At 40.4% G+C, this 20849-nt stretch overlaps 1 protein-coding gene across 2 annotated transcripts in view; it reads right to left on the bottom strand.

The window, feature by feature from the left end:
• The window catches only part of MME (membrane metalloendopeptidase), a 123226-nt gene that overhangs the window by 48362 nt on the left and 54015 nt on the right, over positions 1 to 20849 (bottom strand). For both annotated transcript variants that reach the window (XM_030216120.1, XM_030216119.1), the window contains exons 8-12: positions 19819 to 19884; positions 13695 to 13829; positions 6031 to 6132; positions 2381 to 2517; positions 1432 to 1525 (exon numbers count right to left, since the gene is read on the bottom strand). In XM_030216120.1, coding sequence (XP_030071980.1) covers positions 1432 to 1525; positions 2381 to 2517; positions 6031 to 6132; positions 13695 to 13829; positions 19819 to 19884 — 534 coding nt within the window. The remainder of the gene's footprint in view (positions 1 to 1431; positions 1526 to 2380; positions 2518 to 6030; positions 6133 to 13694; positions 13830 to 19818; positions 19885 to 20849) is intronic.

Below are 20849 nucleotides of genomic sequence, written 5' to 3'. Positions count from 1 at the left end.
GGTATGTACCTAAATTTTATGCAGGTCCCAAAAAAGGAAGCGTGAAAATGGGCGGGTCATGGGTGGTTCAGGGTGGATTGTAGGCATGGTTTGGGGTTACACATGCAATTATAGAATAAGGGGGTTCCGTGTGTAAATTTAAGTGGTAGGAAGAAAAGCAGGGAGAGTGGAATTATATATTAAAGGTAATATTAAAGTTACACAATTGCAGGGCTTATCAGATCAGGAGAGGCACTGTGCATCAATCTGGAAAAAGGGAATGGAAAGTCTGTTTACATTGATGTGATATACAGGCCTGCTTCATAGGCAGAAGGAATGGACAGAGATTTTGCTGGTTATCGGTTGTTTCACTCATACGGGACAGTATTGTGATATATCCTTTGTGTTCCCGCATTGGTTTTGGTGCTGGTTTTCAGACTTTTACCTTTAAAAGAGGTTTTTCCTCTTTCAAGACCACATGATACATTTGAACATCTACATTTATAGACCCTGACTCAGGCGGTTTTGCCAAAACATGGACCGAATAAGGTCTGTTGAAATAAAGTATTGGGTTGACGCCCCATTCTTGAAGGCTCTTTATACAGAATATGCTTAGACAGTTCTACACGTAAACTCTAATTAATGCCAATTAGTGCTAATATTTGGTTAACACCCAATTATCAATGCTGATTAGCTTGTTAACCAATTAGCTTATGCGTGTTGTTCTGTAATACACTTCAATTTCCACGTGGAAATCTTGGCGCAATATATAGAATCCTGGGGTTAGTGTGTATTCTGGCATCCAATTTTGGGTGCAAGTACTTATACCAACTGAAACCTGGCGTAAATCCTGGAGCACAACTTGGATCCGCAGCCCCCAAATTCTCTATCACTGCATGTAATTCTTTGGAATGCCTCTGACCCGCCCATGAACTTCCCATAGCCATGCCCCCTTTTGGGTTGCCAGATCCATGTGCAAATCCAAATTAATAATTGATTGTTAATAGCCAATTATTGATTTTTAATGACTCATTACCTAATTTATTTGAATGTGGATCTCACGATTGTACACAATTTTGGATGCCCAAATTTGGGTGCCATTTATAAAATCAGGGGGTTTATGTGTAAAACATTTTTTTTTTAAATTGCTACTATAGAGAGCAGAGTCATTACCTGGATTTGGGTTGGGAAGCAATTTGTTCATATATTCAAACTTAAGCACATCAAATAGAGGTGTAAATGTGTGTATTTTCAAAGCAGAAGTGTGTGCATAGTTTAGCTTTGAAAATATGGGAAACTCACACGATAAAATGTATATGCATAATTTTTCTCTGATCAGCAGGTTTTTAAATTACCCCCTACAGGATAGAGCATTTCTCCTTTGAAACATTAAATTGAACAAGAAGCTAAAATGATTCATGCTGAAAAACATAAAATTATAGATTACCGCACCTTTCGAAAATCATTTCTTTTGTCCTTGTACGGACGGCTCAGGCTATTTACATGATCCATTATGTATCGCCATGCAAGATAGTTTTGTATTTGTCTGCATAGTAAAACAACAATGATACTCTTGATATAGACAAACTGGGGTTTATTTCAATGCATTAACATAGTAACATAGTGAATGACGGCAGATATAGACCAAAACGGTCCATCCAGTCTGCCCAACAGTCACATTCATTACCAATTCAAGATTCAATTAAGAATGAATGTGAGATTATATACTTGATCATGGTCTTTCTTTGGTATTTCTGGGACACAGACCATAGAAGTGTCCGCCCGGCTCTGTCCTTATGTTCCAATTTCTGTAGTTGCCGTCAAAACCCACTCCAGCCTATCCAAATCTGTCTTGTCATTTGCGGGACACAGACCGTAAAAAAAGTCTGCCTGTGCACTGTCATCATGTTCCAAATTACTGGAGTTTCCGTGGAAGCCCTCTCCAGCCCATCCTAAACTGAATTGCTACATGTGGGACAAAGACCATACAAACTAAGCTGCGGTAGGCTCTATGTGTGTGCAGAATGCCCAAATGAGATTACCGCCAGGCCAGTGCACCCCCCCTGGTGATAATTTCAGATTTGGCGTGCACCCATAACACCTGGAAGAATTATTTATTTCCTCCCACGCACGCCATTTCCGGCGATGTAGTGCGTCAGCCCTTACCGCTAGATCAATGGATGGCATTAAGGGCTCAGGCTGGTTTTAGACGCACGCTGGTTTCAGTTTTACCGCATGCCCTTTTCTCGTCACATTAAAAAAAAAAGACCTTTTTTGCAGAATGGTAAAAACTGGCCTGGCGTACGCCTAATACACGTGCCTACACTGCCACAGGCCACTTTTTACTGCAGCTTAATAATAGGGCCCCTTAGTGTAATAGTTGATACTTTGGCATACCTACCTAGCATTATATTTGCTAAGTACAGATTTAAGCTTGGTTAGATACTCTGGAGCATAGACAACCACTTCTTCGTCACTCTGAAGTGTAATTCCTACAGATGACGTTACTTCATTTGTGAAATTCAACCAGTTGAAGTCCTAGAAGAAAATGTGTGAGAACCTTGTGTATTGATAGATTACACAAGCAGATGAGTACAGAAAAACATAAGAGGCCGATTTCTAAAGTGATTTAAGTGGGCAGGAGACTCTCCTGCCTACTTCAATAGCTTCCCGGCATCTAACCGGGGATATTCAGTGACACTTAACACTGAATATCCCCTGAGATCGCTCAAACAGAAAGTGGGCAAGTCAGGGGTGGAACTGGGGGCGGCACTGGGAAAGAGTCCCAGGTTATGCTGGTGCCGGCAATATTCAGTGCCAACACCTGTATAACTAAGCGGCTTTATTTAGGACAGCTCAGCACACATCAACTGGAAAATCACAATAAATAGTAAACACCGTATATATCAATATGCAAAAAACCAAGTTTTTTTGGAAGACCTCAGCAGAAAGGTACAATGGATATGTTACGTCCTTCACCTGATGTGTGGGCCACATGGGCAGCTCACCGGTCACGCTCGTGGTAGCGGTGACCGGTCAAGAACAGTCCAGTTCTGATGGCTGGCCATGGACGATCCGGTTCCGAAGGCCGGCCATGCCTTGGGGTCGTGCTGTCCGGGCTCGATGGCCAGCCATGGCAGTGGTCATGTCGGTCAGGGTTTTCCTGGCCTGGTAGGCCAGCCATTTCGATTCAGCCTGATGGCTGGCCACGCGGGCTGGCGTCGTCTTTTAGGCGGAGCTTCTTTCCCAGGCGGTTTTCTTCTTCGCATCTGGTTCTACAGGTTTGGCTGCTTTCTGCTGTCGCTCCGCCCCTCTTCCAACGATCTCCAATCTCGGATTGCTCTTGCCATCTGACTAAAGTTACGCCCGACGAGGGGACTATTTAAGAACCGCAACAGCCTTCAGTCTTTGCTTCGGCTTCTATTTGCTATAGAGGTTTGGTGCTCGAGACTGTGTGTCCTACTGACTACATTCCTGTTTAACTTGACTACCGGACTGGACCTGATTACCCACTGTGATTGCTGCCTGCCTTGACCCCTGGACTGAACCTGATTACCCGTTGCATTGCTGCCTGCTTAGACCCATGGATTGTTCCTGACTACCCACTGTGATTGCTGCCTGCCTTGACCCCTGGACTGAACTTGATTACCCATTGCATTGCTGCCTGCCTAGACCCTTGGATTGCTCACTGTGTTGCTGCCTGCCATGAACCTAACTATTCCTTGCTTCCTGCTGGCCCAGACCCTGGGAGTGAATTCACTATCTCCTTTCAGCTGTTGTTCTCGACTCGTGGAGTATCCCTACCGCCAATCAGGTCAATGGCTGCCTAACCCTGTCCGGATCCCGAAGTCCTGGTGGCCACCTGCACCTGGGGGCTCAACTCCCGGAGAACGGTGGTCGCTTCCCAGGTGAACCTAGGGGTTATCCGGCTGCCTGGATGGCGAAACATGACTCATGTCAGACCAGAAACCCACCCCAGAGCTGACACTATCCAGATAAGTCTTGAATCATAAAATATTATAACACTTTAAGGGCCCTGTTTACTAAGGTGCACTATCGTTTTTAGTGTGTACTAAAAATTAGCATCTTCTAACTTGAGAGACACCCATAGGAATATATGGGTGTCTAGCATTAGCGTGTGCTAATTTTTGGCATGTGCTAAAAACATTAGCATGCCTACAGCACAGCTTAGTAAACAGGGCCCTAAGTTTTTCTCTTTAAAAGATGTGAAAAATTTGAGAAAGAAAAAAATATACTAAAAAATAAAAAAGAAGACCAGTGACGACTTTGGAGAGTTGGTTTAGATGATACAAAAACTATTATCCATCATACCTCTCTGCTGAGATCTTCCCAAAAAAATTTTTTTTGCATATTGATATATAAGCTGTTTACTATTTATTGTTATAGAATACTAACATAAGTCCACATTTGCGCATTTAACTTTAGGCGTGATCACTTACGCTAGCTCACTGGCTGGTGTAAATGCTTGTGCCTAACTGTAGACAATTAGACGTGTACATGTTAGTGTTCTATACCTGCATGTGTAAGTGCCAGGCACACCTCTGATCTGCCCCCTCCCCCCCGTGTCCACACCCTCTTGCAATTGCGTACTCTGGATTTTGCACATGCAGCTTATAGAATACTGACTAACGGCAGCTATGCATGTAAATGCAAATTAGTTCCAATTAAGACCAATTATAGCCAAAACTCACTGAGGGGAAGATGCACTAAAAAATCATTAAAGTCCTTCCCTTACTGATTCCCTTAGTGAATCGGTAAGGAACGGGCATGCATCAAGGAAAAGGAATGCAAATGAGCTGCTCGTTGTAGCTCACTTGCATTCTCTATTCCATCGGTAAACAGTCGGCCAGTCGGCCGGTGGAGCATGCGCAGAGCAGCCAAGCGTTATAATACTAATTTGCTCATCTGCATTCCGTTTTCGTTAGCTGCTACCGTGATCGGAAAATGGCTGGGAGAAGCCTTTAGTGCATGCCAGGGTTTACTACTTGCTTGTTAATGGCTTGTTAAGTTTAGTGCATCTGGCCCTCAGTCCATTTTTTTTGTCAATTTTGAACTATGCCAGTGGTTCCCAAACCTGGTTCTGGAGGCACCCCTCAGCCAGTAAGGTTTTCAGGATACCCACAATGAATATTCATGAGATAGATTTGCATGCAGTGGAGGCAGTGCATGTACATTTCTCTCATGAATATTCATTGTGGATATCCTGAAAACTTGTCTGGCTGGGGTGCCTCCAGAACCAGGTTTGGGAACCACTGAGCTATGCGATTCATTTCGTTCATCAAGGCAGGATTCATTTACTGTAGCTTATTCCCGTGCCAAAAGTCATGTTCAGTCCTTAAACTGTCATGCAGTGCTTTCACTAATAACACAGAGGGTTCCATTTTATTCTCATAAAGGGTAATTTGGAATGCTACACACAGACAGACAAATAAAAACATATGACCTGCAGTGAACCCTCAAGTGTGTGAAAGTTCCTTTTTAATCATTTCTTACAAAAGTGATCTGTGAGCCTCAGCTTTAAATCAAACAAGATACTGATTGAATGATTTGGCATAAGCCACAATGGTGGGAAGTACATTATTTGTTTCAAAGGCAGCAATATTTTCCACTGAAATGATATAGATAAGCTGCTCTGATAAGAACAAAATTTTGCTGTATATGCAAAATAAAATTATGAAAAACATAATTGTTGAGTAACATAGTAGAGTACATTGAACTTAGATATTCCCAGTAGAAGAGTTTACACTAGCCAGTCTACTCTCCTGAGATCCTGCTGAACTATGAGGCTTGTTGCCAAACTGGTTATTGCATTTTAACTAGAACTGCATACTGTTGGATGGGTTATAAATTGTGGTTTCAAAATGAGCTTTCTTGTATCACAAGTGTGTTCCTAGTGCCAACTATTCAAATGTGGTTTGAGTAGCCTATCAGCCTCTAAATGCTTCTAAAAGCTGTAATGAATGCTACTTTACTAACAATTTATGCATCATTGCAGTTAAGTCAAGAAATACATTTTAAAATACTACTTACCCGGCCATTGACTTCTAATGAGAAATTGCTTTGCACTACTGCTAATGTCATCTTATTGTACATTAACATTGGATCAGTTCTGTCTTCAGTCTTAGTCGTTATCTGCAGAAATAAATGGCAGATGTAATCTCTTTTGAAAGGATTACAGAAGCAAATTCATGAAAACTAAAGCACAGAACCAAAATATATGAGAGTAAAATGAAAACTCTACGGGGTAAATTAAAGATAGGATGCTAAATGTTAGGCACCAAAGAAGTGGTTATTAAACAAGTACTCTATAATGGCAGAGTTGCACACCAAGGGACTCATTTTTGAAACAGAAAAACATCCAAAAAGCAACGCAAAGCGGCAGATGGACTTTTTTTTTTGCTAAAACTCCCAAATTGTTTTTTTTTTTTTTGTTACATTTGTACCCTGCGCTTTCCCACTCATGGCAGGCTCAATGCGGCTTACATGGGGCAATGGAGGGTTAAGTGACTTGCCCAGAGTCACAAGGAGCTGCCTGTGCCTGAAGTGGGAATCAAACCCAGTTCCCCAGGACCAAAGTCCACCACACTGACCACTAGGCCACTCCTCCACTTGTTATTTTCAAAAACCCATTTTTTAAGATTTTTTTTTAATGCAGTTTGTCTGCAGTGTGTCCAAATCACAAGGCAGTGTGTCAGAGGCATGTTGAGGGCGGGATTGGGGCATTTCCAGAACTTGGACGTTTTTCTGCCATAATGGAAAAAAAGCAAAAATGCCCAGGGAGGGCTATAAATTAGATGTTTTGGTCTAGACCTGGTTCAATCATGACTAAGTCACAAAAAGGTGCCCTAAATGACCAGATGACCATTGGCGAGATTAAGGCATGACCCCCCTACTCCCCCAGTGGTCACTGACCCCCTCTAACCCCAAAGACGTGAAAGAAACAGTATATACCAGTCTCTATGACAGCCTCAGATGTTATAGACAGTCCAATTACAGCAGCAAGCAGGTCCATGGAGTAGCCTAGTGGTCGGTGCAGTACATTGTAGAGAAGGGGACCGAGGCCCATATCCCACTCAAATTGTGAGACCTCCAAAACCCACCAAAAACCTACTGTACCCACATATAGGTGACACCTGTAGACATAAGTGGTGTACAGTTAGGCTCCTCATACAATATAAGGGGGTAAGGTGAGATGTGTACCTGGGACCATTTATGTGAAGTCCACTTCAGTGACCTCTAGGGTGTCCCACTGCTCTGCTGGGATGTCTGTATGACCAGTCTACTAAGAATGCTGCCCCCTTCCCATACATCCCAATGGCTTGTTTTTCTGCGTTTTTCCCTTGGACTTTTTTTTTTTTTAATGGTCATGAAAGAAAAATGCACCGAGCACAAACTTCCCAATTCTATATATCTCTCCAAGCATTCCATGTCTAAATCTAAGCATATTCCATAGCAATGCGCATAACTTAATTGGCTTAACAACCCAATCAGCGTTGTTAAAAGCACTTAAGCAATAAGGAGCACTAATTGGTAATAATTTGCATTTACACGCATAACTCGCTAAGCATATTCTGTAACTCACTGCACCTAAATTTTAATGCGTATTCCCAAATGTATACGTGTTGTTATAAAATATGGCCCAGTCTGCATAAATCTATGTGTAGGGATTTACGCCACATTTTCATTAGTGTAAATGGATGTACGTAGTTTTAGGCGCTGGGATATCAACTAAGAGCATTCTATACACCATTCCTAAATCTTATAGAATACGCTTAGGCAAAAATGATTTCCAAGTAGATTTTTCAGGTACTACATATAGAAACTCTCCCAAAATGTGTAGGAAATGGACATTTTCAAAACAAAAAGATAGATGTTTTTTCCTGGTTTAAAAATTGCTATTTTCGCAGGCATCTGCTGAAACACGGGCCATGTGGGGTCATTGAATAAAGTTGCTTCCTTTGTATTTGGCTTTGCTTTGTGGCTCCATCTGTGGCCCCATACACTTCTTTAAAAAATATCATGGATATAAAAGGAAGTAAAATTTCTCTTTAACTTGGGTTTGGTACTTAAACATACATAAAATATAGAGAGACATTAAAAAGAGTACATACCCGGGCCGTGGGGAAAATTAAAAAGACTCTCCCCTAATGGAGAAAAACTAAAACAATCCTATTTTTTAATTTTTTTTTAAACATGGAGAGGTTAAAAGAGCACTGAAAGCATATATGAACAAATTAATTCAAGAAAGACGGATGGAAAAGTGATGTAAAAACATGAAAACTATGTGGCAGCACTCACAAGCTCAGCATTCAACAGAGTCAGTCCAGCATTTGTCCTCCACACAGTAGTGAGAGGAATCTGCCATGTAGTAACCACAGCTAGCTTATTAAATGCTATCTGCAGGGGTCAAGGGTCACTCTAAAAAAATGCTGTAACTTTATCTTTTAGAGAGCTTAAAAAATACCCTGGAGCAGGGGCGTAGCCAGCCTTCCGTGGGGGAGGGGTCCAGAGCCCGGGGGAGGGGGCACATTTTAGCCCTCCTCCCGGCGCCACCCCCCCCCCCCCCACCGCCGACATTGCCGCCCCCCCTCCCGCCGCGAACCCGCCGCCGCTGCAGCCTACCTTTACCTTGCTGGCGGGGGATCACACTCCCCGCCAGTCGACGTCTTCTTCTCAGTCGCTTCCTGCTCTTCAATTTGTTTGCTGACGTCCTGCACGTTGTACGTGCAGGACATCAGACTCAGAGAACAGAACTGTTCTCTGAGTCTGACGTCCTGCACGTACAATTACGTGCAGGACGTCAGCAAACAAATTGAAGAGCAGGAAGGACTGAGAAGACGTCGGCTGGCGGGGAGTGGGATCCCCCGCCAGCAAAAGTAAAGGTAGGCGGCGGCGGGGGCGGGTTCACCGGGAGGGGGGTCCTGGGGTGAATCTGCGGGGCCCCCGGCCCCCTCAGGCCCCACGTAGCTACGCCACTGCCCTGGAGTGAAATAAAACAAAACATGGTAAAACTTAAAAATGTCTGGGGAAGCTAAAATGAATGCTGTATCATTAAAAGGAGTGTTTTATTTAGATTTAATCACAAACGGGGTCGATTCTTAAGAAAGTGCAAACTTGCAAAACTGATTGTGAAATCCAATCACTAAGAGATCAATTAAACGCCATCATGCTTCCAATTGTAATTCTAGTCATGTCATATACGTGATTGTTTATCCATGCAATTTACTCAAAACCAAAAGAACAGATCCTGCATAGTCTTAAAAATTAACAGTAAGGAAAATTATATTTCAAACTTCTGTTGTGATAACTAGTGAAAAGGAGATAGGTAAAACAACATAAGAATGTAAGTGTTGCCATACTGTGACAGACTGATGGTCCATCAAGTTCAGCATCCTGTTTGCAACAGTGGCCAATCCAGGTTACAAGTACCTGGCAAGATCCCAAAACAGTACAATACATTTTGGGGCCCTTTTACTAAGCCGAGCAAGCGTCTACGCACGCCAAATGTGCGCCAAAATGGAGTTACCGCCTGACTACCGCATGGCTCTTGTGGTAATTTCATTTATGGCGTGTGTCCAATACGCATATCTGAAAAATATTTGTATTTTCAGGCACACGTAATGGATGCGTGCCAAGTGGCATTTGATGCACATAGGTCATTACCACCCGGGTTCTTTACCGCTAGGTCAATGGCTGGCAGTAAGGTCTCAGACCCAAAATGGACGCACGGCAATTTTGATTTTGCCGCATGTCCATTTCCGTCAAAAAAAGGCCTTTTTTTACAGGCACATTAAAAAATGGATCGGCGCACGCCCAAAACCCACGCCTACACTCAGGGCCGCTGAGAGACAAAGCCAGGGCCAGGGAAAAAAACCTTCCTGGGCCCGCCCCCTTCTGGGCCCCCCTTTCCGGATAGGTCCACCACTCACCCCGCCGCCGCCCCGCTTACTTGTCCTGCACTCCTGCTCCAGGCTGTCACTGTGCACAGCAAACTTCCCTAGGGCCCGGCGCTACCATTGCTCTCCTGTTCCTGTGCGTGACAGCGCCACAGAGCAGAGTCCTTCCTGTTGCGTCCAAAGAGGTTGTTTGGACACGGCAGGAAGGAAGTACTCTGTTCTGCGGCACTGCTGTGTACAGGAACAGAAGAGTAATGCTAACGCCGAGCGGGCCCCCCATGGATGCCGGGCTCTGGGGAATTTTGCCTCCCCTGTCCCCCCATCTTGGTGGCCCTGCCTACACTACCGCAAGCCATTTTTCAGTGCACCTTAGTAAAAGGACCCCCTTATGTTGCTTATCCTAGAAATAAGCAGGGGATTTTTCCCAAGTTCATCTTAATAATGGCTTATGGACTTCTTTTTTAGGAAGCTATCCAAACCTTTTTTAAACCCCACTGACCTTTACTGCTTTTACTACATTCTCTAGCAATGAATTCCAGAGTTTAATTGCATGTTGAGGGAAGAAATATTTTCTCTGATTTGTTTTAAATGTACCACTTTGGAGCTTCATTGTGTGTTCCCTAGTCCTAATATTTTTGGAAAGAGTTAATAAGCGATTCACGTCTACCCGTTCCACGCCACTCATTATTTTATAGACCTCTATCATATTTCTCCTCAGCTGTCTCTTCTCCAAGCTGAAGAGCCTTAGCTGCTTTAGCCTTTCCTCATAGGGAAGTTGTCCATTCCCATTTATCATTTTCTTGCCCTCCTCTGTACCTTTTCTAATTCCACTATATCTTTTCTGAGATGTGGTGACCAGAATTGCACACAATATTTAAGGTGCGGTCGCACCATGGAGTAATACAAAGGCATTATAACATCCTCATTTTTGTTTTCCATTCCTTTTCTAATAATACCTAACATTCTATTTGCTTTCTTAGCCACCACCGCACACTGAGCAGAGGGTTTCAACTTATCATTAACAATGACACCTAGATGCCTTTCCTGGTTGGTGACTTCTAATCCGGAACCATGCATTATGTAGCTATAATTCGGGTTCCTCTTTCCCACATGCATCGCTTTGCACTTGCTCACATTAAACGTCATCTGCCATTTGGATGCTCAGTCTCCCAGTCTTGTAAGGTCCTCTTATAATTATTCACAATCCTCTTGCGATTTAACAACTTTGAATAATTTGTGTCTTCAGCAAATTTAATTACTTCACTAGTTACTCCCATCTCTAGATCATTTATAAATATGTTAAAAAGCAGCAGTCCCAGCACAGACCCCTGGGGAACCCACTATCTACCCTTCTCCATTGAGCATACTGACCATTTAACCCTACTCTCTGTTTTCTATCTTTTAACCAGTTTTTAATCTACATTACCTCCTATCCCATGACTCTCCAATTTCCTTGAGACTTTCATGAGGTACTTTGTCAAATGCCTTTTGAAAATCCAGATACACAATATTGACCAGCTCACATTTATCCACATGTTTTTTCACCCCTTCAAAGAAATGTAATAGATTGGTGAGGCAAGATTTCCCTTCACTAAATCCATGTTGGTTTGTCTCATTAATCTATGCTTTTGAATATGCTCTGTAATTTTGTTCTTTATAATAGCCTCTACCATTTTGCCTGGCACCAACGTCAGGCTCACTGGTCTATAATTTCCCAGATCACCTCTGGAACCTGTTTAAAAATCAACGTTACATTGGCCACTCTCCAATCTTCCAGTACCATGCTTGATGTTAAACATAAATTACATATTAGTAACAATAGTTCTACAAGTTCATTTTTCAATTCTATCAGTACTCTAGGATGAATACCATCTGGTCCAGGTGATTTGCTACTCTTCAATTAGTGAAATTGCACCATTATATCTTCCAGGTTTATAGAGATTTAATTTAGCTTCTCTGACTCTTCAGCTTTGAATACCATTTCTGGCACTGGTATCTCTCCAAAATCTTCCTTGGTGAAGACTAAGGCAAAGAATTCATTTAATCTCTCCACTATGGCTTTGTCTTCCCTGATTGCCCCTTTTACATCTTGGTCATCTAGCGGTCTAACTGATTCTTTTGCAGGCTTCTTGATTTTAATATACTTGAAAAAGATTTTACTATGTGTTTTTGCCTCCAATGCAAATCTTTTTTTCAAAGTCCCTCTTTGCCTTCCTTATCAGCGCTTTGCATTTGACTTGCCATTCCTTATGCTGTATCTTATTGTTTTCAGTCGGATCCTTCTTCCATTTTCTGAAGGATTTTGTTTTAGCTGTGATAGTACATTCACCTCACTTTTTAACCATATCGACTGTCATTTGGCCTTCCTTCCTCCTTTTTTAATACATGGAATATAACTAGCCTAGGCTTCTAGGATGGTATTTTTGAACAGCATCCACATTTGGTATACATTTTTATCTGTAGGTTTAAAAAAAATTGTCATGTTGAAATTATATTGTGTTTTTCCAATCAAAATGTCCGAAACTAAAATTTCATGAAAATTGTAGTTCACCTTAAATTTCAAATTGGGATCTCTAGTGGAATGCAGGGAGTCTGTCTGGATCCCCCTTTCAAAGGACAAAGATATCATCAATATAATGTCTGTAAAATTGTACATCCATGTTAAAAGGATGTGCTCACAAAAAAACTTCTTCAAAATTGGTAGCATATAAGTTAGACATATCTGGTACCATGGTGGCACCCATGGCTGGGTCCTTAATTTGTTTAAAAATGAAAATGATTCTGAAAGCTTAGTTTTCAGTAAGGGTGATAGTGGAAAGGGCAAAAACAAAATGGTTAGGTATCCTGAGATGTGTGGTTCTTTCTTTTAGCACATTCTCCAAAATTGCCAAAAACATCTATTTGCAGAATGTTGGTATAAAGGGAATCTATATCAAGGGTAACTAAAATTATGTTATCAAGGTCACCGTCGTATTCATTCAACAAGTTGATCATATGTGAGGAATCATGGATGAATGATTTCGCTAAAGGAACAAAAGGTCTGAAAAAGAAAGGTAGAGAGTGGTTCTAAAATGGAACCACTTCCTTAGATAATCAGCCTTCCTGGTGGCTTGGTCAGTGATTTGTGAATTTTTCATAAAACATAAATAGTGGGAATTGTTGGTTGGTCAATAGTGAAAGTCTCTCTTTCAAAGTTATATATCCTGCCTTGAATGCAAGGGCTACTATCTGCGTGATTTTGGATTTAAGTCTGTTGGTGGGATCATTGTCTAAAGGAAGGTAACAGTTTCTGTTTGAGTCTACCCTGAAAATATTGGGGATAATCTTTGATAGATATCTTACACTTGAAACTCAGGCTCAGGAAATAGCAAGCAGAGTTTTTAAGGTGTTATGAAAATTGAGATGTATGGAGGGGCATTTTCGATATGACATCTAAGTTCGACTTTGGACATTTTGCTCAAAATGTCCAGAATCCGAATAGTGAAAATACTGATTAAAATGTTTTGGCAAACAAAACATCCAAATGCTGCTTTATGCCACTTTTTAGACATTTTTCTCTCTATGGTTTTATCCCATGTTGACTATTGTAATATAGTCTACATGGGATGTAGTGAGTTGGTAATTAAGAAAATGCAGACTCTGTTAAGCACTACTACTCATTTGATTTTCAAATTACCCAAGTTTGAAAGGGTTACACTATGGGAATTATATTTTTCAAAGGTGATAAAGTGTAATTGAATACCCCAAAATGATAGCAAGATTTGTAAATATCTTAAAGGAAGAAAAAGGTTTCATTACATTGGCAAGTTCTTTCTCCAGTGCTATGATATCTTCTGCTTCAGCTCTGATCTGGGTTTCATTTGAGACAAGATTTCTTTCCTGGCGGATCAGTTTAGCCACAGCAACCATGAAATTCACATAAGCTGAACATGCCTGTGAGGACCAAAAGAAAAACAAAATCAGAGAAGAATCTGTTCAGAAATATATGCAAAATACCCCCAAATATCCCAAATCTAGGGAGATTTTGATGATTATCCTCATGAAACCAATATATAGTCTGTGACAATCTGAATGCCAGATGATAAGATCTGAATGCCAGATGATAAGATTTAAAATCTGGGAACTTGATACCACCATTAGACTTATACAATTTAAGTTTTTGAAGAGCAATTCTAGGGGGTTTATGCGGCCATAAAAACCTAGACATTTTACTTTCTATTTTCCTATATAGCGAAGAAGGGAATGCAAAAGGTACTATGCTGAAGACATAATTTAATTTTGGAGTAAGAACCAATTTTATTGCCTCAGCTCTACCCCACCATGAAAGATATAATTGATTCCATCTATCTAGAGTAGAGTCTACTATACATAGTAGAGCTTCAGAATTTAATTGTAAAGAGTGATCTACAGTTTTACCATACCAAATTCCCAGATATTTTATCCTATTAGGCTCCCATTTAAAAGGAAAGGAAGAAATAAATATGATGCTTCTGAACAGAAGGAGATAAGGACAAAACCGCTGATTTATTCCAGCTTATTTTATAACCAGACAGTAAAGAGAACAATTTTATAGAAGTGAGAAGAGTAGGTAGGGATTTTAATGTTGTATACAGAAGGATATCGTCAGCATATAATGATAAAATCAGCGTAAGACCCGGAGCTGCCTCGTTATGCTCCCTTCAGGCTGCCATCTTGTTTTGATTGTGAAGATATTTGTTGTTTTTTTTTAACTTGTGAACTGTGACTGCCAGTGAGTTCTAGCTACTGAGGTGGTACGTAAAAAATAAGATATAAGTAAATAAGTAATACTTATTTACATAAGTAAATAAGAAATAAGTACCTGTGTATAATAAATGTAAACCACTTTGGTTGTACTACAGAAAGACAGTATATCTAATCCATGACCCTTTTACCTTGACCCTTTCAAATAAGATGCAAAACATCTACCTAAACCTATCAAGAGACCCAGTGCAACTTTGGAGAGTTGCCCATGGGTTGCTTAAGGTGTTTTAGACTGCAATAAATGCAGAAGAACTTGAGTTGATGTCTTAAAATACTGCTGCACAGCTATAAAAACCATTGGTGGTAGTATTTTAAGCCTCTGAGACTGCCGTATTGTAACCTGCAGTTGGGTACTAACTAATCAGTCTTAAATTAGTTTATTGGATTACATATTGTCTAGTTAATTTTCTTTAATGTTAATGTTATATTCCCCTCAACACCTAAAAAAATAGGTTAGGAGTGGATTACAATTCAAAATAAAACCAGTCTACAAAACTGGGAGCTCACATAGCATCAACAATTAATTAGAAAACACATATTTTCTAAACAAATTCGACTTTAAAAGTTTGTGAAAGGATAAGTAACATGATTGAGATTTTACTAGAGTTGACAAGAAATCCAAGTTTGAGAGGCTTGATATGAGAATAGAGCAATAAAATATATTTTGGAACGTGAGCCCCTATAAAAAGGGAATAATAAATTTGGATTATTTTGAGGTCCACACCTGGAAGTCAATATATTCAACATGGGATACATATAGCAAGGGGCCACTCCTTGTAGTATCTTATGATCAAAACAGCAAACCTTAAAAAGAACTCTTGCCTCCACTGGCAACCAGTGGAGTTTCTCATAAAATGGAGATACTCTATCAAATTTACCGAATCCACAGATGAGACGAATCATAGTGTTTTGGATGGTTCTGAGTTTTCTCAATAAATATTTCATACAACCCAAGTATATAATATTACAATAATCAAGCGTAAACAGAATTAGTGCTTGTACTGATATTTAGAAAGATTCCAAGGTGAAATAGTTTCAAATACATCTTAGATTATTCATAATCCAAAAGCTCTTTTTTACAAGACAATTAATCTGAGATTCTTAAAACATATTAGGTTCTAACAGTATTCCTAAAATTTTCAAGGATTTTTCCAATTTGTAGTTTAAGCCATTCAAAAATAAGTAGGAAGGCTTTGATGAAATATCGCTTAGTACCTGATACTCTTAAATAGCATGTACCATATAATTAGGACAGAAATGTCTAATTATTTAATCCAAAAGATTTTTTCAGCATACACCCTTTACTAGGTCTTTAGTCTTCACAGGAGAGAGTATATGGATAGAGCTAAGTGTATAGTGGACTGGGCCGTTTTGTTGTGATGCTTCCAGAAAGTAGTGATCTTGGAAGAGAGGAAGACGGTCTCCTGTCTCTCTTTTAGAAGCTGATAGTTGGAAAAGGCAGCAACCCACTGGACTGCTTCCAGAGTTTACCAGCAAGAACGAGAAGATGAGCCTGAGAAGGAAGCAAGCTGGGTTCTAGTTCTGCTGTAGCTGACCATGCAGAAGATGTAGTAGTGCTTCTGACCTTTCACTTAATGAAACTTTTCTAAAAGTTCCCAATCTTGACAGGAGAAAAGAGAAACAAACAGAGCTATTGAACTGATACTTAATCCAGGAGTCCATAGGAGTCATCGAGAAGGAAGTGTGAAGGAAAGATTTCACCAAGAGTATCAGGTACCAAGCAAGTACTTGGTGATTCACAGGGCCTCATGAAGGACCAGAGGGAACTCAAAGTCCACAGAAAGAGAGAGAGTATTCCAGAAATGTGTGTAAGAAAAGGTATGAACCCTATTGGCATTCTATACTTGTTTGATGGAACCTACTGCCATTGACAACTTGCTTTGGAGGAAGTGTCTCCAATTAAACCAATAATTCTCAACCCAATCCTCAGGAAACATCAAGCCAGGCAGATTTTCAGAAAATGCACAATGATTGCATGAGATAGATTTACATACAATGGAGGCAGGGCATGCAAATTTATCTAATGCATTTTAATTGGGGATATCCTGAAAATCTGATTAATTGGGTGTGGCCCAAGTTAGAGAACCCCTAATTTAAACTAATAGAAGTGTAGCCTTGGGCCCTGAGTGATAGAATACTTTTCTGTGTTAGAGAATCCAGGCCAAGTTTTACTGGTAGTCTGTCAGACTAACCGCCCTATTTTAAGTGCTATTTAACTGGGCAGAAAGGCTGTTGACCGGTTAAATAGCGCTTAACCGGCTATCCACCAATATTCAGCAGGGGATAACCAGCTATCCCCTAATGAATATACCAGTTAGTGGCTAGCCAGTTATATCATACGATATAACCGGCTATTCACCGATTTTTAAACTGGGTTTAGCGGCCATATTTAGCCGCATAAAACAGTGGACTACCTTTGGCTGGTTTAAGGACAGCTGGCTAAGTCTGAATACCAACTTAGCCGGTTATCTTCAAACTTGCCAAAAATAAACCAGATATTCAATGCTGGTCACTGGAAACGGCCCGGCTCTGAATATCCAGGCTTAACGCCGACCACGGGAGTTAGCTGGTCTAACTCCTGCAGTCTGAATATCGGCCCCTAAGACCTGGAATAAGGTCAGCCTTCTAGTCTCCAATGATTTCTTAGAAGAGGAGCTATATTTAGAAAAGAAACTGACTATAGCAACTGAAATTGAATATTCAAGACACATATTCACACATACTCACATGCAAACACCCGCAAACCAGAAATAACCTCCTAAAAATGACCAACCTAAGGGCACAGATCTTCTACTATACAATAACAATGTGGATAATGGGGATACCAGCAACAACTCCTACCGAATGGAACAAAATACCAAACGAAATACCAGTACGCATCACAGGAAGAAGACGCCCACTCCACCAACTGGAAGAGCCTAATCACCACCTAAACAACAATGCAGTGGCCAAACAAAACCAGCAACATGAAACCAAACATAAACAACACCCAACAAAACCAAAACAGCAAAACAGGCAGACCACACAGACAACTACAAACTGTTAAAAACACCAATATTAAACACAACTCATATGTCCAATGCAAATAGGTTACATAAATGCAAGAATGGCAGTAAATAAGACAACACTACTAAGAGACTGGATAGAAATGGAACAACTCGGACTACTGCTCATAACTGAAACATAGCTGCACCTTGAAGACGACCCTGCACTACTAGACCTATGCCCAACAGGATACAAAATAATACATATCAACAGAACCAAAAGGAGGGCAGGAGGTGTTGCAATAATAATAATAAAAAACAAAATAACAAACACAAGATCAAACTTTGCAAAAGCACAAATAAACATCACAGACTACCTACAGGACTGTGAAACACACGACAACCACACCGCAGCAGACAGAATATGGACCACATTCAAACCACCCTAACTAGACACAGTAAAGACACTATTGACAAAATATGCGCATGCACACTGCCTACTTGACAAATGATCCAACTACATGATGAAAAACCCACCAGACTGGTTCATCGAGTACCTCACCAAACACATCACATACATGTTTGAAAGAGGCCAATTTCCAGTAGACAAAGGCGACATAGTACTCACACCTATCCCCAAAAACACTACCAGCAAGATCAGCGATATCACAAATTACAGACCAGTAACCTCAATACCACTACTGACCAAAATGATGGAAGGTCTAGTAACACAGCAACTAACGGAATACTTGACAAAATTCTCAGTTCTTCATAAATCCCAATCAGGTTTCAGACCACAACACAGCACTGAAACAGTCATAATCACCTTGATAAAAAAAATTCAGAAGCATAATATGCCAAGGATAAAATGTATTACTACTACAATTCGACATGTCAAGTGCGTTCGACCTAGTAGATCACACCACACTAATGACACTGCTCGATAACATAGGAATCAGCGGTGCAGTGGCAACATTGGCAACATGGTTCAATGGCTTCCTAAAGACCAGATCCTAGATTGTAAAGATGTCCAACCAAACATCAATCTCTGAGTACGAGGTACCACAGGGATCACCAATATCACCTATACTGTTCAATTTAATGATGGCGCTACTCAGGAAAAAACCCACATCCTACCAAAACTTCATAATTGACCAACAAACATACCACATCAAAACACAACTTAAAATACTAGGAATCATTCTTGACAAACATCTAACACTGGACAATTAAATATCAGCAGTAACATCAAAATGCTTCAGAACACTATGGAAACAGAAGAGTAAGAGAATATTTCCCTAGACAATCTTTTTGGACACTGGTCCAATTAACGATACTATTACAACTAGACTACTGCAATGCAGCATACATAGGGTGCAAGGAAAACATACTAAAATAGCTGCAAACAGTTGAAAATACAACAGCAAGACTGATTTTTAAAAAAATCGAAATACGAAAGAGCAACCCCACTGCTTGAAACACTACAATAGCTACCTGTCAAGGCAAGAATATTTTTCAATGCAAGTACCCTAATCTTCAGGATACTATTCAGAATGGCACCTGGATATATGCTTAACATGACTGAACTATCCTCAAGAAATGCCAGCCCAGAAAACAGAAACTACCTACTCCTACATCTACCGAACTGCAAAAACACCAGCTACAAAATTATCTACACAGCAGGATTTATCTACCTGAATTCCAAATGGTGGAACTCGATACAAAAGCATCACAAATCTCCTCCAATTCAGAAAAGAAATGAAAACTTACCTCTTCAAAAAATTCTACACAAAGATATCATCGCCTTCCTTTCAAATCTACCTCTTCAAAACCTATATGAATAAATATCACCAAAACTCTACAATTGAACATAAAAGCTACCACTACCTTTTCCTCTTCAAATCTATCTCTTCAAAAACTCTATGAATAACCACACGAACTACAGATTCCCTTTCCATATTGCACAACACTATTGTAACTCCACCAAAATGTAAATTGTAAGCCACTTTGAACTGAAACTTGTTTTTGGATAATAGTGGGATACAAGAATGCATAAATAAAATAAATATTAATGGCAGATGCAAACATTTTGATCTCCGTTTCCAATCAAGTCTTATTGTTCTAAGACAGCTCACCTCCTTATATGCACCGCTGCATTCATAATAGTCACGGGACGGGAGTCCAAGGCCTGGTTGGTCAAGCTTCAGAAAAAAAAGTTAAAAAAAAAAGCTTTAGTATAGCCCGAGCTTTCCATTCTACACTGATAGTTATATTTGACAGTACTTTATAATGTGCTAATGAGAAATTATTACTGTAAATATGTGGGATATTTTGTCCATAAATAGGATAATTTTAGAACAGGGCATCTAGGCGGGGAAGGTACATAGGCACATATATTATGCAAATTTTATAAAAGCCAAATCTATCCAAAAGAGATACCCAAATGAACCTCTTGTTATATATAAAAGATATTACAGATAAACAAATTATAAAATGACCTTCATAGTTATAAATCTATCAGATGGCTAGTTTGATCAATGCCATGTCAGTTCCCATTTTAATCACTGGTCTGAATAACCTGTGGTTACTTAGCAGCTGCAGAGCTCTTTGATGTCTTTTGAATTTTTTACATTATTTTGGTCATTTTACACAACGTTACGCCAGTTCTGAGGCAGGTATAGCTTGTGTATGTATATGCCAATAGATCCTGACACATATGCAAGTGTTTCTATAAGGTGTTGCCCAGTTTTAGGCACTAATTCCCGGATTCTATAATTGGAGACTAAAGTTGCACAAGCAAATCGGCGCATGTCTCTGACCTGCATGCAATAGCCAATCAGCGTACCCTTTATAGAATAGCACCACTTCTAGAATTTAGCCCTAAGAATGCATGTAAATGCTAGTATTCTAGTCATTTACACACAAATGTAAACACATACTCCTGTAAATAAGCAGTGTCCTGCTAAATCGTATTCTGTAAGTACTTACCCAGGTTCAAAGTTGCATACTTCGCAGGTTATTTTGGGCAGAGTGTGGATGGGATGTAGATTTATATGCATAGACCTCTGTACCGCCCTTCTGCGACCCTGTTGACCCCCCTTCTTGGCGAAAACCGTCCCCCGCCGCCGTGCAGTACCTGTGCTGACGGGGGACCCCAACCTCCATC

This window comes from Microcaecilia unicolor, chromosome 10 (assembly GCF_901765095.1).
Source record: "Microcaecilia unicolor chromosome 10, aMicUni1.1, whole genome shotgun sequence".
Taxonomy (NCBI): domain Eukaryota; kingdom Metazoa; phylum Chordata; class Amphibia; order Gymnophiona; family Siphonopidae; genus Microcaecilia; species Microcaecilia unicolor.
This window is presented reverse-complemented; position numbering and strand designations above follow the sequence as displayed.